The sequence below is a fragment of the Corvus hawaiiensis genome, chromosome Z, assembly GCF_020740725.1.
Source record: "Corvus hawaiiensis isolate bCorHaw1 chromosome Z, bCorHaw1.pri.cur, whole genome shotgun sequence".
Taxonomy (NCBI): domain Eukaryota; kingdom Metazoa; phylum Chordata; class Aves; order Passeriformes; family Corvidae; genus Corvus; species Corvus hawaiiensis.
Window position 1 is genome coordinate 14629878 of NC_063255.1, and position 27378 is coordinate 14657255.

Sequence of the window (27378 nt, forward strand, 5' to 3'; positions counted from 1 at the left end):
TTTGCTGTGTCTGGGTTAGTTTCAAGCTGGATCGGTTCCCTCTTTGGGTTCGTTGGTAGTGTTGCCCATATGACTGTGCCAGCACCTGAGCAAGCAGAATATGGGGTGGGAGGAAGGCTGTGGTGTTCTTCGGTGTAGGCTGATCCCAGATGTAAGGTGATTGTGAAACTGCAATATTTAAATTCAGTGGCTTCACCACCTCAGACCTTGCAGCAACTCTGGGATGCCATGTTGTTGGCCCTATCTTACCATGGAAAGACTTGCCTGGGGTGCTGTCAGGGATGTGGAACACAGGAAGAGGAAAGGAATTCAGTCTTCCCAAATTCAAAGCCATGTCATTGCGTTGGTACCAGATGGAGTGAGGTATCTCACCAGGCTTTTTCTTGGTCCTGTGTCGCAATTCCATCTTCCAGCAAAAGCTGTAGGCAGGCAGGGAGTCCACAAAAGTACAACAGCAATCCTCTGTCCACTCCCTTTCCACCACTCCTCAGAGTTCAGGATTTCACAGTGTGCAAGGAGGTCTTGCCCAAGGCCTCCTGCCAGCCTTACCAAATATACATTGAAATTTAACTTCCAAAGTTGTTTTTTCTTGAAAATTCAACAAGTCTAGTTGCATTCTTTGCTATAAATTTAATTGTGAAAAACATGCCATAGACAAAACCACTGGATTCAGCTTTCTTTTTCAGAAGGCTGCCAGTTTGGCTATCCTGAGAAAAACCCGGTGTGCCATAGAGAGCCACGGCCTCTGGGAGACTTGGAGGAGTTGCTGCTTAACCTTGGCCACAAGCTGAGGGTTGCTCATCCTGGAAAGGGAGATAGGAGCACCTTTTGTGTTCCCTGGGCTGTTTGAATGCCCGCCCTGCGTGTGATTAGTAGCTGAGCTCTGTGACTGACTTTTCCTTTGCCTGTTCTGCCCTTCCTCATGCTTATTAAGGGAGGCAGAGAACATTGTGTCCCTTGTATGTGCCATTGCCTGCAGAGCCTGGGGCAGGAAAGGGCTTGTTGGTGATGAGATACTGGATCAAGCTCATTCCTGGTGTGCTTCAGCTCTGTGCCCAAGACTGTGTTGAAGTAACAGCCAAGTTTACCAATTGCTTTCTGCTAAGATAAATTACGGCTGGAGAGCGTAGTCCTCCAAGGAGGTGGATGAGAGGGCTGCTCATGGGGTGTCCTTGCAGCTCTCAGGAGGTGGAACCTCTTGCAAACTTGGATGTAGCAAGGCTTGCCCAGGACTTTGTAGGTTGGTGTTTCCCTTTGCCTGCAGGCATTAAGGCAGGCTTGACTCCTGGCTGAAGACGTGGCAATCTGTGGAAAGCTTCCATTGGTGCTTGCCAAAATCAGTCCTCAGTGGGACGGGTATTCTTGCACAGTGACAGCAGGCAGGTGAGGGTTTCATCAGGATCCCTGTGCCCTTCCATCAGTCACTGTTAGTCATTAATTTGCCTTACCTGAAAAGCAGGTTAGCTCATTTGCAGGTGTCATGGAGAAATGGTTTGTTAAGTTTAGCTTCTAAAATCCCCCTTGGGGCTGGAGGTTTCAGTTCTGTGAGGATCTGCACTGCCCTTCATCTTTCCAGCCTAGAGAATATTGAGTTTCAAGACATTTTACCATGCCAAAGTCCTTCTGAGAAGAGCATAAAAATTTGTGGTCTGCCTGTCCTGCAAAGGACATTATAGGTCCCAGGAGGGCTAAGCAGGGGCTCTGAAAGTGGTCGTCTCGACTGAGGTTTCTGCTCCGTGTCTTGGTGAGCCGCACAATGGGCTGGCTAGTGAGATGTCAGTGATGCTCTGTGTGTATCATTTCCAAAGCACTTTCTGATCTATCAGGATGAAGGTTTCTGGAGAAATGCTAAATAGTATTATTAGTGTAAAATAAACATACTTCAATATTTCTGACCCTAAAGTGGATCCAGATGCTTTCTTATGGCTGCTGGATCTGCTTTGGTTTTTCCATGGCTCAGTGTGGCTGTCTGCATTTGTTCAAGTGAGATAGGATGTGACAGAGAGCTTGTCACAGCATGCTCTTGTCAAGTCAGTAAATCTTTGTATTTATACATGCACACACTCAAATATATATATATATATATATAAAGAAAAAATGACTGTCTTAGTCCAAGACGCTACTTCCGAGTCTGACACTTCACGTGTGTGCCAAGGAAGCTGGAATAAACTCAGTGAGTTTATCAGTTCTTGTGATCACAGCAGTCAGCTCAGCTGTGTAGGGGAGAAATGGGATTTGGCTGAATAACTCAAAATAGTCTCCCAAGAAAGTGAACGTGTGTCTCTGTCTTTATTGCTCTGATACAAAAAGGGTATTAAATGTCTCTTGATACCAGCTACAGGTTGCATTTTCCAGCCTGTGGTTGAGCTTTGCAAGAGGTAACTTTCCAGCTCTGTTTCAAGTGTAAAACAGCTTTCTTCTGGTTTTAAAGATTATTAACATTTTCATGGTTTCTCTACTACAGAGAAGATCAAGTCTTCCCCACTGCTTAAGGGTTACATTTTAGATGGGTTGGGGTTTTACCAGCACTGGTGCCAGGGTGAGATCAAAGCAGCAGAAGCAGCTGGGTGGTCCTTCCTTCTGAGCATGCTAGTGGGAAATGTTTCCAAGCCAGTATTTCAGTGATTTTTTTTTTTTAGATCCTCTTTGTGGCGATGATGCTGCAGTCTCTGAGGGGACTCCCAGCTGTGCCAGGGAGATTTGACACTACCTTGCAAAAACTGGAAAATACAGAAAGTGTGAATGGGTATTCTGCTGGTAAAATGTTTTGGTTTGATAGCTGATACTAATAGGTGTATGATCAGCTAGTAAAATATCTTGTATTCTTAAAATCAGTGATAATAGAATTAGTTATGTGTTGCGATTTGGTGGCAGCTGGAGTATCTGTCCAAGGTTTCTTAGCTGGTGTATGAGATCTAAGGCTTTCACCAAAACCTATTCCATCCCCTGCAAACCAAAGTGAGAAACAGAGAGTCTCATTTTTCAATAAATTTAGATCAATCAAAGCTGAATTAGGGATGTTCTTTGTTCACACACCTTCTCCATCCAAGCTGAGGTCTATGTTCAAACTGAGTGACAACTGGGAGGTTGCAGCTCATTCACCACACCTGTGCAGAGAGCTGCTGCATGTGCTCATCAGCTCTGATCCTGCCCTGCCTTGAGACACTGTTGGTGTACTGATTGCTAAAATCTCTCTGAGTGCTCTACAGGGACCAAATCTAAAAAAAAAGTTTGTCTGCATTGTACACATTAAACCCCTTGAGAAGGGGGATTTGGGGTCCTGTCTGTCTTTTTGCTGTTTTCTGCTGTCCAGAGACTGCATAATTACATTTTATTGAGTCCATCCCACTACTCCTTTCTGGAATGGGATGCTCCTGGATTGATAGAAAACAATTTAAAATCGTAAGGTTCTCACTCATTTAATACAACCTTACCTGTTCTTTGCACAAAATGTTGAGAGCTTTCTGTGCTTCCCTGGTGTTTTTTGGCTTTTTACTTAAACAGCAAAGAAATGGCAAAGGAAGAAAAGGAAGCCAACTAAGTAGGTGGCACATACTTAGCAGAAATTACAGGTGGCTCAGGCTCCTTGGTTGCCATCATCCCTGTCTTGGGAGGGCAATACAATAAAATGACCACAATTTCTTAGTATATTATCTTCCTCTTGGCTCCTGTCTTGTGGTACGAGTTTCATGTTATATCAGTGCTGGTTTTCCTGCTGTTTGGTTTGAAACAAACTCTTGAGAAAATGATGCCACTTACTGCATCACTGGTCTCAGCAGGACTTAGCCTGTCCAGAAATACCTGACATGATCTGATGTATGCAGTGACTTGCTGCCATGCAAAGATGTCTCATTGACCCAGAGAATACTTATTTTTTTCTCATGGAAACTTACTGTGTTCTTTGAACTGCTGAGAAGTACTCAAGAAGACATAAACCCATGAGTTACTACAGGCTGCATGCCTGGAACATGCAGGCCATCTCAACATATGGAGTAAATCAGCACAGCTCTGTTGACTTCAGTGCAGCTGCACCTATAACCACTTGCTGTAACCCTGCTCAGACTGGAGGGATGATTGTGTATGAAGAATGGATAGGAAAAAACCCTCCCTTTTTCTTACAGCTTTACACTTTATGAACAGAATAAATGTGCCGTGAGTGGAGGTGAAATAGTAAATTATTTTTGCCTCTCTAGAATTACTTTATTTGGACATACGCTAAGTTCTCTCTTGTTCCCCTTACTTCCTAAATCAAGTAGTTGATATGCGTGCACTTGGTTGCTGGCATTAAAAAATACAGGTTTTCAGAGATTGGTGTTTCAAAAAGCCCCATATACATGCACCTGCACAGAAACAAGTCAGACAGACTTGACACTGTGTAAAGACAGGGTGGGCAGCACCCACGCAAGCCACACGACTATGGGAAGAGGAGCTGCCTTCCTGCTTCCATGTGCCAGGAGAAGCAGTGCTATCAGGCTTATGTGTGATGGATCAGAGTGCAGTGGTATTGCTGCAAGCAAAAGTCATGAATTTTAATCAACTTTACTGGCTGCCTTGAAATTTGAGTTGAAAGATAAATGTGAAAAACAGGCAGCCCATATTGTTTCTGGAACAGAACTGCCCCTTTTCAGTTGATTAAAAGAATTCTTCTTTTAACTTTATAATCAAAAATACTTCCATCTTAGTTCGGGATTTTTTTTTTTTTTTTTTGGCTAACCCTTCAGGTCCTGCCAGCTTCGTGTGTCCCCAGAGCCAAGTGTCACCTTGTGGCCACCCAGACAGCTGACCTTTGCTGCAGAGACTTCTCAACCGCTGGGGCTTGTTGGCTGTCTGATTTCAGCCATTTGGAAAAAGATGGGTTTAGGGCTTTATTTAAATACTCTTTATGTCTGGAGAAGGGGGAGGAAAAAAAGGATTGCCTGGTGAAAACTGAAAGGACTGTCCAGGGAGTTGGAGTTCAGTTTATATTCACTGGGAACTTTGGCACAGCAAGCATACTTGTCCTTCCCGTCTGTTGCTCCAGGGCTGCTGTTAAGGTTATTTAGTTGTGGTATTCATTTGAACATCAGTCTTCCTAATTAAATATAAGTGATTTGAATGCTGATGTTGTCTGTGGGGGATATCGAAGCTTTGGGAAGAAGTGGAGTGAAAATACCAGCTCTTGTCCCTGATCAGAAACACACACCCATTATGTTACTTCCAGCCACTGCCAGGCTGGTCTGGATTACTTTGAGTAGTTGAGAGTGCCTTCCTCACTCATTTGCTTCAGGGGTTATCATAGCTGCTTTTCCTGTTTTGCCGTTAAGTCACCTCTGTGCAGGATTAAGTTTGAAGGATTTATTTTAAGGCCAAACAACTTTCAAGACAGGGAAAGGGAAAATTAGCCTACAAGCAGCAGGGATGGAAAAAACTTGGTGGCAGACTCCTGAGTGGTTCCTCCTCTCTCAAGCGCAAGTGCTGTGCTATTTTCTCTCATGATCTATGGTTCAACTCCACACCTAGCTTCTCATCTCCACTAAAAGCTGTAGGTTCAGCAGCTGCTCCATATTAGTGAAGAGATCATTGTAGCAGAGGCTTATTTGATGCTCTGGGAAATTCATGCTGCCTTCACTAGTGGGAAAGGCAATATAGTTTTGGGGCCTAAATTAGTGTGAAAGGGCACATACAAACCTGCTATGTACAAATTCCAGCTTGTTTGTACTCTCAGTTGGTTACACCCTTGGCTCAGAACCCAAATATTTCAAGAATTTGGGTTGAGGTATATCCTTTCCTAAGAGAGGCATGAAGTTAGATTCCCCTTTTGCATCAGTGGGTGCAGTTTCTGTAAGGTCACAGAGGGTTTGTTTGAAGCAGAAATGTTAATTGCTCCAAGGCATGTCCAGAGACTTCGGGAGCGGAGCTGATGTGTTGCTCTGGTAGGAGAACCTGGGGGCTGCTCCTTGCACAGCTGAGATCACTTGGCCCCTGTTTTGACTGGAATATGCTTGCTATGAAGGAAACCCACCTGATTTCCATGTCCCTATGAAGAAGTTGGGATGCCTTGTAGTGCCATGCTTTGCTGTACTGGGGCCGTTGGTGCTGTGCCTGTGATGCCATGAAGATTTTTTGCCTTTTCTTTTATACCGCTGTTATACCTTTTTTACAACTTCTGTATTCTTAGTGCTTTTCCCCTACATTCTTGGACTTGTTTGTCAAGCTGAGAGACTAAACATTTTAGAAGCTTCATAGCTAAGGATCAGTGTGCCCCAGACCCCAAGGTCCTCTCCAGAACACATTCTGTAAACCAAGATAGAACCATCCAGGGGAAGGCTCCTTGGGGAGGGGGGCTCACTTGAGCCTCTCATTAGAGAATCTTTAATAGATATGCTAATTAATAAAAACCTATAATGTCATACCTGATCTTTTGCGGTGGGCATTCGGCAGGGTGCATTTCAATGCACATGACCTGGACGTGTGCACCTAAGGATCCTTAAAATAAATACCAAGGTAAAATCCCTTTTCCCCTTCTAACCATGTATGACTCTTGATTTTAAGACCAGGAAAAGGCATCACCTGCTTACCCTAGTGGCTGATTTTTTGTTTTCCCTGAGGCCTTCAAAGCATGTACATATTCTGAAACAGAAGATTAGTTTCAGTAAGGAGGCTCATTTCAGATGCAGATGCTCTGTGGGCTGCTGCACAAATGAAGCCTGCCTGATTTTCAATTTTTTTTAGAAGATATTTATTTTAATGCTCTGCTGGAAACATTCTCTGCTTTGCTTTCCTTATTCCACCTTTCCATGTTGCTGTGCTGCAGGTATGGAGGTCAGGGTCATGGGAACTGGTGGCATTTACCAGCTGTCACGTTACGCTGTGGTGGGATCAGCCTGGGTGGCTGGTAGGGCTGTTATTTATTCCTGGTATTTTCTTCCAATACTGAGGAAAGAGAGCATTTGCCAATGCCTCGAGTTGTCCTACATCAGGTAATCAGCTGGCTGAGACAGTGCATGAACATCACAGGGCGCAGTGTGCTGGGATGCCGGGGTGGGACGCGGGCACTGCGGGGTGAGTGGTTGGCGATCCTCACGCATCCCTTTCCTTGCAGTTACCTGGCCGAGCAGTGCTGGAATGGCGGCTTCGTCTACCTGATCATGTTGCGCCGCATCAAGCGCAAAGCCCCTCTGCCCCCCTCCAACGGCAACAACAGCAACAGCTGTGATCCCAAAGCCAAGCCCAGCCCCGAGCCCGGAGAAAGAGCTGCTCAAAATGGGAAAAGGACCAGGAAGTTCGGGGTCATCACTAGGACACCAGGCAGCAAGGACAGCAAGGAGAAGCTGGGCTCAGAGCACGGGAACGGGCACTGCACCCCGATGGAGGTGGAGGTTGCTCAGCCGGAGACCTCTGAAGCAGAAAGCAACGGGGAAGAGCAGCACCAGGGCACCGGGGCACCGTACCAGGGCCGGCTGTCAGATGGTGGCATGCCAGACATTGGGGACCAGGCTGCCCAGGTATGTTTGCTTTGTTCCTTCTAGAGAAGGAAGCAGCAGGTATGCAAGCAAATTAGGTTGATTTCTCAAATCAATTCTCTTGTTTCAATGCTCTGGCCTTGGGCTGACCCTGTAGGTGACAGAACAAGCTGTCAGGGTACGCAGCTGTGGGATGGGGTTTTAAAACGGGGCAGGAGGATTGGGGAGTTAAATAATAATTGTTGGAAACCTCTGTCATACTCCATCTCTGATGGAGGGGAAGGTCCTTCAATCTCTTGACCTGCCAGAGTTGGCCTTAGGATTTTTGTTGAGGCAACTCATGACCCTACAACACTGGAGCAGGCGGTGTCAGTAGAAGATGGTAATTTTGTCCTTTGAGGCTTCATGTTTAGCTCTGCCTGAACTTGATGTCACCTTACAGTTCACGTTAACATTGGGATTGAAGCTTCCCTTTTTGGTGCACCAGACCACGTTGCATGTGTTTGTGTTACAAAACTTATTCGGCCAGTGTCTGGGAGCCACATGGAAGTAATTGTGGATTTTGCTCAGAGTTGATGAGATGGACAATTTGTTAATACTTGGGATGACAGTGGGATCGGGGCTTTCATTGCTTCTCTCTTTGTCCTAATGGAGATCTTGGGGTTTGTTGCTTGTCTAGAATTGCAGCATTTCTGGATGGAGGAAAATAACCCAAGCCTTGATCAGGTTTCAGTATGCATCTATCATCAGAAGCACTGTCTGCCAATCTTTCCAGAGGCACTGATAGTATAAACAGATGAAGGCTACTTTGTTGGGCTTGGGGCTGGCTGCAGCAGCTGGTTTTGGTTTTAAGACTTCAAAGCTGGTGACAAAGCACTGTGAGTGGACATCTCATCACTAAATTCTGTTAAGAAAAGCGGGGGATTAAATGTGCCCTCTGAATGAGTGCTCCTCAGCACTACTCCAGGGTAGTGGTGATCGTGGTTGTGAAGTTACAGTAATTTAAAGTACTTCGTAGGAGCTAAAAGCAATTTTAAAAAAGCTCTGGTTTTTAAAGAAGCATAATTGCAAAAACTTGCTCTTCACATCAGTGAGACATGTTGGATTTTATGGTGCAACAGAAAGGGTAGGGTGTTTGTGTGTGTGTTCTTGCAAGCCTCATAACTGTAGTCATTCTGAAAGAAAACATTAAAAGCTTAAAAATAAATAAGTGAATCATTTGGTATTTTGAAAGCTCTGGTCCATATAAAAACTTGCTGAATCTGTTCTGAAGATGTCTAATTAAACACATGTTATAAATGAAGTTGATCAGACATTTTTTTTTGAAGTGGAAAGCCAAAAATATATATATGTAAAAAAAAAAAAGAAATTTTTGATCCAGAGCCATCTTGTTCTAGGGCTACCTTGATGTTTTGAATCATTTTGGTCTGAGGAGTAAATTGTTAAATTCAGAACATACATATATATATCAATGTGAGCAATAAATACATTTTTAATGCAAAGCACATACAAGATGGCTTTGTAAAACGTAAAAACATAGCTGAGGCACTGGAAAAATTCAAGAGCTATAATCTTTTCAGTTGTGGTGTAGTGTCGTTTAGTAAAATTGCTTCTTTTTTTTTTTATTTCCTTCCCCCCCTAATATTTTGCTTAGAAATATGACCTCTGTCTGTGTCAGTACTAATTACATTTTCCTGACAGTTGAATGAGGAGAAATGTGAATAGATGGAGCCTGAATACATGCCTAGCTCATCCTTTGCTTTTTAAAGACCAGGGGTCCTTAGAGAAGCCCATCACTTAACAGCATCTGTGGGGTAGCTGCTATCAGAGCAATGAGTGGCTTACTTCAGTTTCTTAATAAGTATTGAATTGGGATGGTGAATAAAATTTTCAAAATTATTTGTGTCCTGTTTAAAAAAAAAAAAAAAAGGGAAAAAAGGCAAGGAGTAAATACACTTGGGAGCCTCAGATCTCACTTACAGCTCCATTTTCAAAGCGTGACCTGGCACTCAGGCATAGGAGATCCAGTCGTGTCAGGAGCCTTTTGGAAACGGCATCCAGGATGTCCTGTCAGAAGCTGCAGCCTCCTTCCAGGCTTCAAAGAGTGAGCCAAACCTCCTGTAGCTGCAGGATGAGTTATCTCCTCCTGAGCAGGGACAGGGGGCATTGGCAGGGCACCCTCTCCGTGGGGAAAGCAGCTCCATCCCCACTGCCTGCCCCATGCTTGCCATCTCCTCCACATGTTGACTAATTGACTATCCAGGGCTGTCAGCCATGTGCCCTTGGGGAGCACTATATTTGCTTTCAAGGGGGAGAGGCAGCCTGTGGCAGACAAAGAGGTTGGCTGCAGGTGGGAGGAAAGGCTTTGAGAAGCCGCTTGGGGACCTGCATGGATGTGGGAGGACCTTGCTGGTCCTCTGCATTGCTCTTTTTCCACCCCAGGAGGCAGATTGGAGCATTACTGAAACTGCAATGTGTAGTCCAGGAAAATAACCTTTTTTTTTCTCTCTGTAGAAAGTTAGTTTGAAGTTGTTGTAACCAAAATAAGAGATAAGAGGTTGGGTTGATCTGCATGTCTTCAGCCACTGCTGTGCTGATCCCAGTGGCCAGCTCATGGCCAGTGCCTAGGGCATGTTGTGCTGGGAGTGCTTTTGAGGCATCCACATGTCATTTCAGTGCCTTTTGCTTTCAGGGCGCTTCTCCCACAAGCATGGGGTTGTTCTGCCATTTTCTCTCCTGCTCACAACAGCAATGCTGGATTGTGAAACAGGCGAGATGAATACTGTTTGTCAAGTGAACCTGCCAGGAGATTCCTGTGTTACTGGTTTGTGTGCATGTGCCAGTCCCCTTCTTCAGGCTTGCTTTCATCTTTCAGGTCTTGATCTTCTCTCCTTGCACTTGGCATTGCTATCACCATGTATAAACAAATCTGCTAGGCTGTCTGCTGGTATGTAACCCTCAGTAAATATTGTACCTGTCAATTAGCAGGCAGCATTTAATGTTTACAGGTGGTTAAGTTATGCTGCAATATTTTTAGGATGAACATAAATGCCTTTTAAAAATGTGGGGATTCAAAGCAGCAAAGCTGTGTATCTGCCTGGCAGGAAAATCTCTAAGATCTGGAAACCAGACCTGACCTTGGAGAGGACCCAGGCTAGCAGCAGTGGGAGTCAAGGGCAGTGATTTAAGATTAGGCAATCTCTGAGCTGGAGTAATGATCCATCACATCCTGGGAAGATTGGGGAGCTTAAATACAGATATCAAAGTTTACTTCTTTTATTCAGTGGCCTGAGACAGGGTGTAGTTTTGCAGGCTGGTAATTATACAGGCACAGATGGAAGAGGAATATGGGAAGGGTCTGATGGAGTCCATTAAAAATGATAAAGAAAAGGAAACTGTGAGGTTTCCTCACAATATACCAGTCCTGTGGTTTCCGTGTGTTGACTGGTAGGACAGAATCCCTCCGTTTTGTTCTCAGTTTCTCTGTCAAGGTGTTTTTGGAAGACCTGCAGACTGCTTCTGTAGCCGCTCAGCCCCTAAGGAGTACCCAGAGATGGCCAGATACAGCTGGCATGGGCAGGGATCAGAATGCAAAGACCAGATTAGGCACGTGAGGGGCGGGAGTCTGGTTGTCAAAGGGGACTTAAACTGATCCAGGTTTGGCTGACATGATGAGAGGCTTTCACTGATTAAGCCAGAGGGAGCTTGGACAAAGATGAGTTGTACCAGAACAGACCGGCCACCTTGGCTTCTTCCTGCCCCAGCAGGATGCTCTGAAAGCCCTTAAAAAGCCAGCTGTTAGGAGCAAAACCAAGACACCCCCAGAATGCTCTTGAATCCTCTTACTTCTTTGTAAGTATCCAAATTTTTAAGGGCTTGGAATCCAGATCCAAATTTATCAGTGATTGGTGGAAACTGTCTACAGGACATTGGGCTGAGTGAAAGTGCTTTAATAGTTAATGGAGGCAGGTAAGAGGGGCTGGGACTGTGCATTTCAGTATTTCTCCAGTGCCAGAGATACATGGCACAGGAGGAGTTCAGGGTGTCGTGGGTGGTGGTGGCGGCACTGTGGGGTGGGGTTGTGGTGGGATGCCTTTCCAGGATGGAAACAGATCAGCATCCGGTGGCCCTGGAAACTGTGTGTGATTTTAAAGTCTGTGCTTTTTTAAAGTCAGTGTGCCATCTATTAACAAAAGGAGAGAAAGGGGATAGCAAGGGAACTTCAATGCCTTGCCTTCTAGAGGTTTTGGGTAGGTCTGGGTTATGGCGGTGCTTCAGGATCTTGGCTCCATGCTGTTAACCCCATTACTCTGGTCACAGCCACCAGAGCAGTGTGCCTGCCTAGCCAGCTTTGCTCTTACAGCCCAACTGAGCCCAGTTTGCATGGACCACAGCCCCCTCCAGACATGTGCGCTTGTACACAGGTGCACACAGACTTGTGTGTATATAGAGAACCAGCCAGAATTTCCTTTTTTACTGCTCCAACTGCATGGTACATTTTATCAGCAGCTCTCTTCATTCTTCAGGCCCATCATTGCTTTCTTACTGACGTGGCTCATCTCGGGTGGGGATGAATGCTTTTGAATTGCATTTTACTTCGCAGTTAAGGAAGGCTGACAGCCTTTCTATAGCAGTTCTTGCCAATTAGTGTTGGTAAATGCCAGCATTACCTTGACTTTTGGTTAGTGGAAAATGTTCCTTATCTTGCCAAGCAGAAGAGGAAGGCTAATAGCACATTACAGGAATCAAAACATGAGGCTTGAGATAATGCAATGGCTTTAAGCATTTTATTATTTTGTTAAAATTGATGGGGAAAAAAAATTCTCACCCTTTTGCTGTACCAAAATGAAAAACTTACTGTGAGCAAGGTAGTCCAGTACAGCTACTGTAGCTAAGTTGCTTTATGTCAATTTTTTTTGGCAACCTAAGCAGTAATTACTGTTTCATCAAGGCTTTTAGAGGATTCTTATGATGCATGATTTAGACATAAGTAACACTGGTTTTAGGTGTTAATGTAGATACTTTTAGTCATGTAAAGGCCTTCCTCAGAATCTGATTCAGTCCTTAACATCTTTTTATCTGTTGTGTTTTCTTCCAACTTTCATTAACATTGATCCTGAGGCTATCTACTGTCTTGAAGTTTTAATGTGCACTGTGATAAGCTTGTCTTCCCTCTTTGTTGCTGTTTTGGGTTGTAAACTCTCTGAGGGACAAGGGCTGTCTTTTAATTGTAGCTGTACGGCACTGACAAAACTTGGCCTTGTTTTTGCTTGGGATTTTAGGAAGTGCTTTGATGTAACTAGCAGTGAAATTACAGTTAATATTTTTTGCTGCCAGTTATATCCCACCTCGTCATAAAACAACAATTGTCACAATTTTCTGGGGTTAAGTTGCTTGCTGCCAGATTTTTTCAACTGACTTATGATTCTGCCTGCCTTTGCTGTGATTAAGTGATAGCTACAGCTGTGGTGCTGTAGATTTTAATTTTGAATAGCAACCAGTCCTTTTATCTTGTTTTGCTCTGAATTTTCCAAGGGTGCTCGGATGTAGAGATAGTCTGGAAATGGATAAGTTACAGTGTGTTGGTTTTACTGTGTCACCTTGAAATGAGGTCCTCACTCTTGGGAATGAGCTGTCCCCAAAGGCAGCACAGGAATGTTTGAGGTTATATTGCAGGAGGTCTCAACCATACTCAGCTATCAAAAACCATAGGTGAGAGCACCACTGTGAAAGCATTTCCCACCTACACAGAAAGTGGATGTTCGGGGGGTTTTTTTTTAATATTTTGTGTACTATGTTAAAGAAACAGCAAACTCACAACTGAAATGCAAATGTCTAGCCTTAGCTGAAATGTAAGTTCACACCATTTTATGTTTTAATCATTAAATGCCAATAGTTGAAACCAAGTGGATGTGCCTAAAAACAGAGTATGCTGTTTGCTTAAGTGCTGTAATGTTTCAGGTGTTTGTTGGAATTATAAAGCTACATACACTTAATTTGTGAGGCAGAGTGCTGAAAGCACTTAGCAAACCCAAAAGATTCCTGTTGTGGACAGATGTAATACCAGTCCCCATGAGAGACCGCTCTTTGGCTGACATCAGAGTGTAGTGACCTCCTCTAGGCTGGGCTTTAATCCTATTGCAGGCTGCAAGGGTGTTTTTTGAGAAACTTCAGACTAACCAACCAGCCATTCCCAATGGCCCAGTAAGAGCATGAGACTGGGTCAGGTACTCAGTGGAGTGCAAACACCTGTAACCCTTTAAAAGCCTGAGCTCCTCAGGGGCAATTGCCAGGCAGAAACCCCCTAGGGCCAGAGACAGAGGAGAAGATCCTTTGTCTGATCTCACAGTTAAGATTCAGTTGATGGCAAGAGTGGCACAGCTCAGGGAGGTGCAATCCAGATGGTGATGGCTCAGGATGACAGATGACTCCAGCAGACTTTTGTAAGGGGTGATGGTATAGTTCAGGTGCTTGCACTGGCTGATAAAATGTTTAAAGTCCTTGCCAAGGAGATGATGTCAACAAGCAGTCTGTCTCAGGAGATGGATCCCTGGGCGACCGTCTTATTTTAAGTTGTGGAATTTTCATCCACGCTGCTCTGCTGCCTGTTTCGTGTGTTTTAATGATGTGTTTGTGTTTGGGGGAGGGTATGTTTTGCTTCTTACTGTTCCCCAGGCTTCATCCCCTAGGACACTTCTCTTTTCACAGGGAAAGTACTCATATTTCAGTGAAAAGATGCCAAGTGTCTGGAGGCTGTTTGTCCAAACAAGGGGACTTGTGAGATCAGGAACCAACACTTGAACACAATCACAGTTGTGTCTGTGCTCCTGGCTCCTAATTTGAGGACATGGAGAGTTCATATTGTCAATGCTGTGTAATTCCTGTTAGGTTTGGGAATTTTCCCCCTCTTTCAAGTAGTGTAGGAGACACACAGTGTATGGCTTGCATCATCCAGATGTAGAAGCCAAAGGCTTCCGTGGTTCAGTGTTAAGAAACTTTCATAGGCAGCAAGGATGGACAAAGAACTCCTGTCTTGGAATAATTTATTGATGAAGAAATTTAAGATTTTTTCCTCCCCTGCTTTTGACTTATCATGGAGTTGTTTAGCTTGCTTGTGCAACAATGAAAACAAAACCCAGGGTAGTAGATGAAAGCAGGAGTCCTGCTGTCAGACCAACCTTAAAAATAACCTGGCTAAGATCAGACAAAAAATTCATTCATTATCCACTAATTAAATAATTGCTTTGTTACGAACCTGCAAAAATCAGATTTTGGCATGATTTTCTGGTACTGAGTCATTCACATTAATATCTGCTGTGTGAAGAGTGATGGCTTTTGACTGTATCTTGAGACTGACACATTCAAGCTGCTCACTTGGTGTGTGATGGTGCAAGATAATTCCCCAGCTACCATCTGTCTGTCCCACCTGCCTGCTGGGGTATGGGGATAGTGGGAGGAGGCGTGATGTGATCCAAGGTGGGGCAGGGAGCTGGGAGTAGTGCTTTTAATTTATCCCACATCAGTGAAGGATGCTGGGCAGTGGTATGTGCTGGTATGGCCATCCCAATGTTCTCCCTGTTGATGTAGAGAAGGTTGTTGCACTGCAGGTCTGAATGTCATGCGTTTCTGTTTGGGGCATTTTGTGCTGGTTTTCAGCTCTTTGTGATCAACGTGCTGGTTGCCAGCTGCTGTGAAGCTTATTGAAGTAAATTTTTATAATGCATGGAACTTGGAACTTTCTCTTCAGTGTCGCATTTCCAGAGCAGCTTTGTGGCTGGTGAGGAAGATCTCACTGTTTGCTTCTGCTATTCCAAATGGGAAACCCTGTGAAATTTGTAAGTGGGAACTGGTCCCTGCAGACAGACGGTAAAAATCCATGTTGAATTGTGGAGGGAGGGAGACATCCCGTGGGCTGCATTCAGGTCCAGGTCAGTTAGTCAGTGTGTGCATACAGACCTTGCATGGTTATTGATATTCTTATCAGGGCTTATCTCTGTTTTTGTTTTAAAATTTTTACATATTTACATCAGGTTTGCTGCTGTGACAGAAAGTGCTTTTTCATAGACAACTATTTTACATTTTCCATTTTACTGTCTGGCTTTTTAACTACTTACAGCATTTCTGTTTTCCATTTGTTTACACCTTGCTCCTGCCAAGCTTGTCTTTTATTAAAGATTTCAAAGCCTTTGTATACACAGATTTGCAGCTTCTTGAACACAGCACAGTCAAAATAAGTCAAACCCCTTTAAAATCCCCTGCAATTAGCTAGTGAAGGAGACGTGGGGGAAAGAATGGCTCCAATGTCTTTTGCTCATTTATTTATTTATTTTCCTTGACACTCGGAGGAAAAACGTTCCTTTTTGTTTTATTAATGATGTGCTTATGAAATGGAGCGTTTGATGGTGTGCACTCGGAGCAGGCGGAAGGCAAGCTTCCCCACGTCGTGCTGGCAGTGCGCTCCCTTTCTGATCTGCAGCACTTTTAGTTTATTCCAGATGTACGCTTGCTCTCAGCAGAGGCTGCTTGATGCACAATGGCTTCACGGTGGAGAAAAATGGCCTGTGGGGACCCACTGGAAGCTGCCAGTTGTATTCTCTATTCTCACTTGTGGTCTGTTACATAAGATGACCCTTCCCCTCTGAGCCCCCCACTTTGCAATTAATCCTAGCGGAATATTCATAATGTCTTTTAAAACATTTTAATTATTTGTAACCTAGGCACTTTGAAGTTGATCCGATTCAAGTGGAAAAATCTGGTCCAAAGGGCTGCCTGCTTTGAAAGAGCCAAGTTGGGAGGAAAGTTGAGTCACTAAGAGTGATGTAACTGCAGAGAACAGAAATTAGCCATTAGTTCAGCTGCAGCCTGACTTGACTATTTGTGTTTCTGCTTGCTGTGTGAGGGAAGTCAAAAAATGCAAGTCTGGAAGGGATTTCAAGAGATGACCCAATCTCATCTCCTTCTCTGAGACTGACTTTGACAAATGTTGGTTCATCATGTCCATGAAATCCTTTGTTGGGAGGAATCCATGTAGGCAGGGCTGCTGCTGCCTGGGATTACAAGCAAAGTCTGTCGGGTGGATCTGGGCAGTCAAGGTTTGTTCAAGTCACTAACAATTAATTTTTGCTTCTTATTCCTTTGAAACTCTCAAAGCAAGCATGTCTTTCTGAGAGTCCATCCTGGCCAAATCTCAGGTGAACTGCATGATATTTTTTGGATCGTCATATACTTCATCCCATGTTATGTCGTGAGCCTGTTCTCAAGTGCTGCACACAGTGCTTGTGACCTGTCTTTGGTTAAGGGATATAGTTTAGTCTCCTAAGGAGTAACCACGGCTGGATATCACCTGGTCCCTGGCTTCAGTAGGAGCTGGTAGTGCCTCGCTCTCCATCCTTCATGAGGATTTCTGGAGTTTGAGACTGGACTGGCATCAGCTCATCTGTGCTTTGTGCTTGAAGTGTTTTTGCACCAAGAGCTGTGACATGTGCAGATTTCTTGTGTCACTGGTGAACAAAGCTGGGGGGAGGTTATTCTGAGTTATTTGTAAGTGAAGCTGTGAGAACTATTCTGAGAGGATGGGAAAATTCAGCTCTTAATAGAAACGTGGAACTGACAGCAACTGAGCAGCAACTGGAATCGTGCAGCCGATCAAAGAAGACCAGTCAGCATTTAAACTCATCCTCTGGGCAGGGATTAAGCAAGCTCCAAGGGCAGTGACATCATACCTGCAAAATGCCAAATCTAACTACACTTGGAGTTTCCTTTGGGTATTGCAAGTCTCTGGAGTGGAGTGAATGCACCAGAATCCTAGCTTTCATTTAAAGACTAAGTGAGCTTGTAGGCTTTTTGTTCATGAAGGAAAGCTTGAAAATATGGTACTTCAAAAATTTTCAAAAAAACCCACATTTATTACTACTTTTTTTTTTTTTTCTTTTCTTATATTTTAAAGCATTTAAGTTTTGTGTAGTTGAACCTGAGAGTCTCCAATAACTCAACAAAACCAGCTTTAAGTAAAATTTAAATGCATTTATAAATCCTTGGAATTGGCACAGAGCTTTACTATTAAGACTTTCCTGTGACGGACTCCCATAAGATGCACATTCAAATCAGCAGCATTTTTAGCCAGCTGTGAAGTATCCCATACTGCTCTGTACAAAAAACACAGCAGCTTAATGGGGAGGGAAAGGGGGTTCTGCTGGACACCCCCTTTCTCCAGAGGCCATGAGGAAAGGCTGGCAGTCTGCTCTTCAGTACATAGCTTTCAAAATCTTGGAGTGACATCCCTCAGAGGTATGTGTGTATTGGTGGGGGGGCGTTTGCTTTCAGCGCGTGGTTAAGTGAAGAGCTATGAATGTTTTATGAAGAAAAGGGAAAGAACAGTGAAGGGTTCTGATTTCCAGTCGACGACGCTGGGTTGTTTATTCCCAGTGAAATGCCTGCAGCTGACCAAGGACTGAAGGGACAGCCTTTTCTTACACAGGAGTTGGTGACAGTGGCATTTGAAAATGAGTGAACAAAATACATGTTTGGGCATGTGCCAGATGGTTTTGTTATCTGTATTGTGGATGTGTTCTTCTGCCCGTGTCTGGACTGCGTAGTGCTTGCAAGTGCTTTTGATTACTTTGCAAGGGTGTTTGATTTTAGTGGGCATTCAAGGGGAATGAGATGGGTGCCTGCATCAAGAGCAGCAGAGTCTTGCCATTTGCTTTTATTAAGTGCTCTGTATATGAATATTTGAGAGTGGATCAGTTAAGAATAAATTTGGAATTTTTTTGGTAATAAAATGTGTGATAGTGAGGAGTGCTGAGGAGTGCAAGCCAGGCACTGCACGACGGGTCTTGGTGTAACTTACGTTCCCAAAAGCTTTTGCAAGTCATTAAAGGCAATTTTATGACTGCATTGTTAAACTTTATTGAAAGGTCTGCTTCCAAACTGAGTTTAAGAACGGGACATTCAAAGTGACATCTTATGAGGAGAATGGATGATCATCCTTTCAGCTTGGGCTTGGTTGGGGTAGGCAGAGAGATTGTATTTCTCTGTTGTACTGTCTTCATTATGTGTGCAATGTACTTCATAGCAATAAAACTTCTCTGAAGCATTTTCGTGCTGTAGCTCAGTTCTGCTTTTTAACTAGATAAATATAGTTGACTCTTGCCCCTGCATTTAACACAGTGTCTCATGTGTCTAATTTATTTTAAAGTGTCCTCTGTCCTGACATGTCTTGTTACTCAGCAGGGCTTTTATCAAGGCATTGAACATTCCAGTTAAACCTGCTGGGATATTGCACATCTGCAACGCTTTCAAGTTAACAAATTATCCACAGGTGTATGTTTTCAGGCTCAAACTTTTGGGTAACCTCTTAAGGAACCTGGTTCGGTTTTTCTTTTTCTCCTACCTGTGGTCTAAGGACTGGGATTCATTAGTATCATAGTTGTTACTATTATATTCATGTTAACATTCCCATTAGTAATGTTAGTATTGATAATTATTAATTATTCTTGTTATTTTTCACTTTGTTCTTAAGATATTGTTGTAGATACTGACCTCATTGTTCCTGTATCTGAAAAAGTCGTATTTAAAAGTTTCAGGGATCAAGTGAAAAAAAAAAAAAGCACATTTTATTCACTTAATACTCTGACGAACAACACTGGCCTAAAATCTGCAGGTTGCTTCCACAACCCTTGGGTTTGCTGGTATATTTAGCAGTTCTCCTTCTCAGAAACAAGCAGCAATTTGTGCATGCTCTTCACAGTTTGCCATGAAATGTTAATCATCTTTGCTACTTGGGCGTTTGGGTACTGCAAGAATGTTACTTGTGTGCATAACACACCCAGTCAGAAATAGCTGACCCGGTGCCTGGTGACTACAGCACATAGCTTAAAAATTGCCTCCGAATTGTGCATTTTGCTGTCTTGCAAGCTTGAAAACTTCCAAGGGTTTTTCATAATTCTGTAATCCTGGTTCTTCCCCTCTGTGACAGCGTCCTGGCAACCGCTTTACTTGTCTTGCTTGCTTGTTTTTCTCTTTCCTTTTTTGCTCTACTGATACTGTCACACTTGTGTTTCCTTGTGCCCAGTCCTGCCAGTAGGACTCATGGGAACCAGTTTCGTTTTGCATTTCATATTGCTCTGGATTTTGTAAACCGCTTTTTGGATAAATCTTTACATCAATTAAAAATAACCAAAACCAATAAAGGTGTTCTGAACATTGCTTATTACCTTGCTCATACTGAAAATTATTCTCCACAGAGGGTAAATTTGTTATTTACAATCTGTACGACAGCTGCCCAGTAAGAAATACTTGATTGGCAGTTGATAATTTGAAGTTGTTTTCTTTCCTGTGTCTCAAATCCTGCAAACCCCTCTGGAGAGGGAAGCACTGTGTGATGCCAGTCTGGTGCCTGCTGCAACAGCAGCTGCACCACCTGATGTTCAAGGTCCCCCTTGAACCACGTCTTGCTCCTCTGCAGCCCTGCACAGCTCATCCTTGAGTTTTGGTGAAGGAGCTTGAGGCTGCTGGTTGCTTCAGGAAGGATCAGGGCATTGAGAGCAGCGCCTCTGCGTGGCTCAGAAAAGCTGCAAACGTCCCTGCAAGGAAACTTCTACGTGCTGACCCTGCTCTGTGCTGCCTCCTCCTTTCCACCTCCTTCGCTTGGACCACAGCTAACATAGCAAAGCTCAGCAGAAACACCAGTATAGCTTGGGCTATACAGGTGTGTGGTGATGGGCAGATAGGTGCTAAATAGCTTCCTCCTGTACCCTCCCAGCCCTCTCTTGGTGTTCCAAATCCAAACTGAAGGACTTTCTGCACGTTTTCTCTCAGCGAGAAGGTTGCCGCATATGGAAGATGCACATCCTGAAGGGGACAGATGGGCTGGGAATCCAGATAACGGGAGGCAGAGGGTCGAAGCGGTCCCCTCACAGCATCATCGTCACCCATGTGGAGGAAGGTGGCTCTGCACACAGGTGAGGTGACAGTGGTGCCTTCATGGTGGTGGGTGTGATGGAATGTCCATGGCCCCTGCTGTTAGCTGGATTCACAAGAAAAGTGTAGGGGTTTTGCCCTCCCACTGTGTGAGGGTGAGAATATGGCATTTTTAGCTTAAAAATACGTTTTTATGTTTGATCACTGAAGCTTGTAGAAGAAGGTTTAGTCCAAACTGTAGACAGATCAAACACTTCCTTGGTGGTTGGAGGGAAAACCAAGGAGCCGCATGGCTTGTAGGGCTTTTCCCCCAAGTTCCTTTTTGGAAGATGTGCCTTTCCCATGGGATCTGTTGTGCAACCCAGGGTGCTCACTGCCAGCCCTGCTGTTCCTGATGGGGTGGAGATGGAGCAGAGATGGGGCTTGCTGCTATTGCCTGACCTAATCCAGTGGGTTACAGAGAAGACTTGTGGGGTTTCAGCCCTGCAAAGAGGGTGAAATGCCCCTGGTTATAACAATGATTTCCTCATTGTGGGAAATTCCATTTCCTCAAAGTGGGCACCTTTCTGAGCCCCGCTTCCTAGAAAGTAACACTAACTAATAAGTGCAAGCCTAGCTTAGTAAGATCACGTGTTGTCCATGCCTCCAAATCCTGCCATGTGCCACTGGAGCCCAGCACTGTGGGAGAACCACCCTGCAGCTCCATGTTCCCGCTCTGTTTCTGCAGGGATGGCAGGCTGATGGCCGGTGACGAGCTTCTCATGATCAACGGGCAGTCACTGGTGGGGCTCTCCCACCAGGACGCCGTGGCCCTCCTTCGCTCGGCCGCTGGCCTGGTGCAGCTGGTGGTCTCTAGCAAGGTACAGACATTTCCTGGGTGGTCTCACAAATGTATAACCACAAATGTTTGTGCAAGTGCTGCGTGAAAAAGGCGTATTTTCCATAGGGAATCACATGTGCACGTTTGCTGCGCTGAATTTAAGGCACAGCAAGGGGAAATATATCAGTAGCTGCCGTAAGTCTACGGCAAATCAGCTCAGTATAGTCCGAATTAATGATTTGCTTGTACTGTCACTGTCACTCAGTGTGCAGATGAGTATTTATTCCTGCAGACATTACCTAAGTTCTGGCCAAAACCATTTTCTTAAAATTACATGCTAAGTAAAGCAGGCTGTTCTGAGCCTCTTCTGCTTCCTGCCTGCACAGGCTGTGTACCTCTCATCTCTGTCCTATCTGTGTGCCTGAGATTCCTTCATGATGATCTCTTGGCTCGAGTTCCTTTTTTGTCCTTGTTAATAGTGTGGAGTGGAGCTCTTACAGATAAAGAAATGTGAAATTTCAGGGAAATGAGAGTGGAACTTAGTAATCAGTTGGACTCTTCATTCTGTCTTGATCACAGAAGAGGTTGAGGGGATATTACATAATATTTTCGTTCTTTGTTTAAGAAGATCTTGCTCAGCCCTGTTTGCTCTTCTTCATGGTTCACATCCTGCTTCCCCTGGACCTGGGTTGCCACAGGTGTTTGGTGGGTGGCCAGTCAACTCCCAAAAGCACCCAGGGGTCTCAAATTAGGATATGTCTGCAAGGTGAGGGTCACCAGGGCCTTTGAGGTGATGACAGGAATATTGCAGCCCAAGTGGAGCACTTGTATACCTGCATTTCCAGGGTGTCAGCAAGGCACTGTGTCAGTATTTTTAAATTTTTGATTAGCTTCACCTTCAGATTTCCCCAGCCATCTCAAAGCAGGTTTCTGTGGCTTTAGTGTCTGGATGCTCTTAAGGCTTCCCCAGGCTCTGTATGCACATGTTTTTCAAGAAGAGACACTATTCCACCATATTCAAGGTGAAGAGCCTGTGACTTCTCTAACATTTCTTTTAGACATTGAAGTTCATTGCAGACCTTCTTCAGGGTCACAGTCTGGTGTTAACCCCACCAATGTTTTTTCTGAATACACCACACTTTGACCTGAAGTAGGTACATTTTGTGTTTTCCTTAGACAGCTGGGCTCTCCCAAAATACAAGGCAGTAAGCTGCATATATTTCTCCTTAAAATTAAATGCTTGTCCATATGGTCACGTCATCGAAATAATCATCATGCATAAGCTTAGGACATAAAACTTCACTGTCCTGATCAGGCTGTGAATCTGCTTGTCTGTGCTCTGTGCACTTGGACACTTTTCATGGCCCTGGAAGGGGGGGACTTGGAAAGGCAAGCAGTAGGGAATACAGCCTGTGCTGTGTTTCTGGCAGCCCCAGAAAAGGTGTGGATAGGTGAAGTGTTCCCCAGCAGCTCCCTCTGGGCATTATTTGTTAGCATAGGAATTCAGCTTTGCCTTTTGGCCTGGTGAGTGCTCAATAACACAGAATTTGTTCTAAAAGTAATGAGTCTGTCTGGCCACTGCTTTTGGCTGAGGCACATGTTTGCCTGCCAGAAAAGATGGCAAACACTGGAAACAGATGCTGGAGCATCAGGACTGACTTGGTAGAGGATTGGTAGGTCAGCTTGCATTGTATTCTCCTAAGTAGGGTTGTCAGTGTATTATTCTTATGTGTGTAGGTAGATAAACATGTGAAGGGAACATCCACAAGGAGGGAACAGGAGCACAGGGTGTGATTTGGGATGCAGTGGAATGAGTAATGGGGTCTGTCAACTCTCAGACCACTCGCAGTGACGTTTACTAAACCCAAAGTGGGGAGGAACTGGCTGCTGGAGAAGCATTTATTTTAAATTCTCCTTTATGAAATCTAAATGTTTTAAATGTGTACTGGCGTATGTTTACTATATATGCACTTTAAAACCAAGCCTGCTTTTTATAACCAAACCATTAAAAGTTTGAGCACATGGAAGTGTGTAACCAGGGGGAGGATTACCAGGGAGCTCACACTGGGCAGGTGAGGTGGAGCAGTTTTACTGTGACACTGCTGTTTTTCTGCATGTGATGTAATACATTTTTTGTCTCTCGGGTAGGAATCTTCCGAAGGCGATCTTCTGAAGTATCCTTCTACCAGTTTGCCAGACTTGCTTAGCACTTGCTCAGTCCAAGACTCTGTCTCTTGCACTGACAATAAGGAAAACGAAGAGCCAGAAGAAGAAGATGTGAAAGGAGTGAATGTGTCTCCTGAAAAACTGGTTGCTGTAAGTGTGGTTTTGGTGTGACATTTTTACTCTCTCTCTCTCTCTCGATGCCCATTTGCATCTGTCACATTCTTCTATAGCCTGACATGGAGCAGGTCCTCGGGACGAGGCAATCCCATCCCAGCCAGCCGTTCTCCACACAGGAAGCGGGTGAGAAGCTGGAATGGGGATGGCATTTACCACAGCCTCTGCCATCTCTGCGCTGCAGCAAGGCAGCAGCACACGGAGCAGGAGCTCTCGAGACCTCCAGCCTATGTTTCAATCGTGGTTTTGTTTTTCTCTTCGATTGTTTTCCACCCACTTCCACTGCTTTTGTTGGATCTGATGCAAAGTCTCTCGCCGTGCTTACGCAGTTACATGATCTTCTTTCCCCTCCTTTTGTAACAAAACTTCTTTAACAGTTTATGATCCAAGTCTTGAACTTTGTATTTGCTCTGTTGAAGCCAACAGACTCTTTGGAGAAGGGATAGGAATTTCTGGCTGTGAACCATAGTTGAAGTTCCGCTGAGTAAATGCTGCCAGTTGATAATCTCACTTGTATTCCCTTCAGGGTTGCATTAAGAAGAGATTAAGTGGGTTATTGTTATTTATTTGTAATGTAGGAGCTCTATGAAACTTCATAGGTCTTCTGGGCCTCTCTTGTATTGTACAGACAAAAAATAAAATGTTTCTAATCTAAAGAGCTTGCGGACTTGTTTTCCAGCAAGGGAAGGCATGTGGATTCACTTGAAGCTTTTATCTATTTCTTATTTTCCCTTCTTGTCTTCCCCTCCCCCTCTTGTCTGTGACAGTTAAAATAAATCAGTTAAGCCTCTGGATGGCTCAGATATGATACTGGTTTGGTGATTTGTTTTGATTTTATATTCTTACGCCTGAGCAAAAAAGGCTGCTCCCCAGGATGAGTCTCATGCTGTAGTCTAGCTGATGCTGGTGTTCACTTCCTACCTGCCTCTCATCTCTGACTTACTTTGAGTCAATGTTTGTAACAATTCTCACTCTCACACATCTCAGTACTCTGACAATTTTGTTATTTCTTCACTGTCTTCTCTTCTATGTGCCAGAGTGCCTTTTTGGGGGGAGGAAGAGAAAAAAAATAAATGGGGGATGCTTAGCATGCTGATGTTGGTGTAGTGTTTGTGTGCTAACTTGAGTGGGCATTTAAGCATTCTTTTGACTATCAAAATACTTCAAATTCTTCTATGTATCATGCTTCCAGTTCTGGTAGTTTCTAATAAGGCTATGGCTCAGCAGCACTTAAATATAAAAATCAATTTTGACAAAATTTAATTATGTGTGGCTTCAGGATTAAGCTCTCTGGCATTCCAGTGACTCTTTTAGCACACACGAGGAGTTATTTGTCACTTGGTTGGCTCATGTGTTTTCCAGCAACTGTGCCTGGTTGCCAGTGATGGCTTTTTTATCAAGCGTTTCCTTTCCAGATTAACATAATGCTCAGGGAAGCTCAAGATGGTTGAGGTGCACGTGACCATGAGGACACAGCTGCATGAGCCTCCCAGAGCCCTTCAGCTTGGACTTGAGTTTAGAGCCTGATGTCCTTTCCAGTGCCACTGCAGCTGGCAGTGATGGCAGCCACTAACTCAGAGCCAGCTGAGTTTGCCTGCCTGACTGGTATTCTTGCCCCTGATGGCAATAGCTCTGTGCTTTCAGAATACATCATGGAAAGGCTGAGGGGAAATCACAGAAATCTGGGTACAATAAACACTTTAGAAGAGCAGCAGCAAGATTTCCTTTTCTTTGTGTTTTCTGCTTCTATTAATTTCTTTTGTTGAAAGGATGTAATTTAAAGGAATGTAATAAGTTATTGGTGACTCTCTGGGACCTCTTCTGTTTTTGCTTGATCTGCAGCTGAAATCATTGCTTTTCTGATCCAAAGCACAGAATGTGTTTGTGTTCCCCTTGCAATTGCTGTGTCAGCCTCGGAGTGGAGACAGGGCTCTCTGCAGCCTGGGGTGGGCAGTCTGCACAGTGTAAACCTCTCTGCTTTACATCCTCATCCATCCTCATCGGGTGTGGGCAGCCTGAGCTGAGCTGGGCTGTGCAAATACTGCATACCACCAGCCAGGACAGAGGAAGGTAAATGTATGGAAAAGATAAAATTCATGTGGCTTTTTTCCACCTGGCAAGACTGGGGGGGGATTTTTCATAACAAAGCTTAAAAGCTGATTTCAAGGCCAGTATGAAATCAAAGCATCAAAAGATTTTATTTTTAAATATATATAAATGTATAGTCAAATAGCTTATTGCAAAATCGCTTTGGAAATCACTGTTCTTTGCTGCTCTCACGCTTTTGATGATATTCATGTGTCTTCTCTTTCTCTCACATGTATTCCATTATATCTGTACTGTAGATAAGGGATGACAGCGTGACTGAGGATTAAAGCAGGAACTAAGCTGAACTATTTTTAATCAGTGCAAATGTAATTGTATTAGACTTCCACGATGGGTTGTACTCAAGGGCAGGAGCAGGTAACTGAGACTCTGATCTCAGTATAAGAGTCAAGACATCTTAGATTTGAAGCTGATTCTCAACTCAGCCCTGTCCAGGAGTTACCTTTCTTACCTCTGACAAGAGGTTAATGGATTTTCTTGTTTACTCTGTGAGGCTTTGGAGGGACTTAAAGGGATGCTGTCAGGTGCTGGGTGGTTATGTCATAATGAGTAATTCAGAGTGTTTTATTGTCAGCTGAGGCTTCACTGTCCCTTTTCTGACCCAGAACAATGTCTGTCTAATTATTAAGTCTAGAAAATACTACAAAACTTTCAGGAGCTTCTAGATTTGTCAAAGATTTATTCTGTTGTTAACTTCTCTGTGAATGTAGTTCACTGCTGAGTATTCAAAACCTTAATTAATAGACGTGATGGACTTGCTGCTTTAGCACCTGATTGCCTAAAGGCTGAACCAGGCAGAAAAAACCATCACTTGGAATGAAGGTATGTATTCAAATCTTCATCCTTGTAGCTACTTAGAACTCAGCTGGACCAGGCTCTCGAGGAAACTGATGTAAGTTGTGTCACTGTTTTGAAATGGGCCGCCCCCCCAAGGTCCCTTCTAACCTGGCTTACTTTAAAATTCTGTGAAATAAAATAATAAAAATGAAAATTATCTTGTCTAGAGGCTGGAGGCCAAAAAGTTTCCCCACGAGCAAGTTGTTTTTTCAACTCTCTTAAGTTCTGCTCCAGCATTTTCAGACAAGGAAATAGAGTCCGAGCTAGTCAGCTTCTGCAGGATACAGCAGAAGAGTTTAGTGGCACTTGAAAACTGTAATTTAAGAGAAATACCACTTTAAGTCTTACTTGAATGTCCAGTCGTTAAGTTTCATTAATAAAAATCACATAATACAATTTTATTTGAGTTTGCTTTTGCAGTCTCCTTATGTAAAGCCCTGTTTAACATTAAACATGCCTTAAAGTTCTAACTTTATTCAGCCTTGTGCTGCCAGGCAGAAAAAGGATTACATTAATATCCTTAAAGTGCATTTCTTTCAGAAGTAGTTTGGCCAAAATGTTCCTTAACTTCAGACACGAAACTTCAGAGAGTTGTGTTGTCCTTTAGGACAGCACAACAATTTTAGGGATTTTAAACTCCTCCACCCTAACCCATATTTTGCCGTGTGCAGTTGACACTGCTGTTCTAAAATGTCACTATTTATGTCCAAGTGTGAAATAGGATAATATGATAGTATTTGCCTTGGACAATTTATTTTTAATTCTAATTCACTTTTACTAGTTTTTCTGTTGCTTGAAATTGAATCTGTCACTGTATTGCTGGCTGGTGGAGCAACCTGGGAAGTGAACTCTAAGAGAAGGCTCATCTACCAAGAGTTTGCAGTGTCCAATGAATTTGGGGCATTTTTGGTC

At 43.9% G+C, this 27378-nt stretch overlaps 1 protein-coding gene across 7 annotated transcripts in view; it reads left to right on the forward strand.

Annotated features, from left to right (window-relative positions):
- Positions 1-27378, forward strand: part of PDZD2 (PDZ domain containing 2) — a 140030-nt gene that overhangs the window by 63990 nt on the left and 48662 nt on the right. For 5 of the 7 annotated variants that reach the window (XM_048290806.1, XM_048290805.1, XM_048290804.1 and 2 more), the window contains exons 2-5: positions 7082-7484; positions 20262-20404; positions 21091-21223; positions 23332-23499. In XM_048290806.1, coding sequence (XP_048146763.1) covers positions 7082-7484; positions 20262-20404; positions 21091-21223; positions 23332-23499 — 847 coding nt within the window. Of the gene's footprint in view, positions 1-7081; positions 7485-20261; positions 20405-21090; positions 21224-23331; positions 23500-27378 lie in introns of those variants that run through there. The other 2 variants (XM_048290811.1, XM_048290807.1) reach the window with 2 other exon arrangements.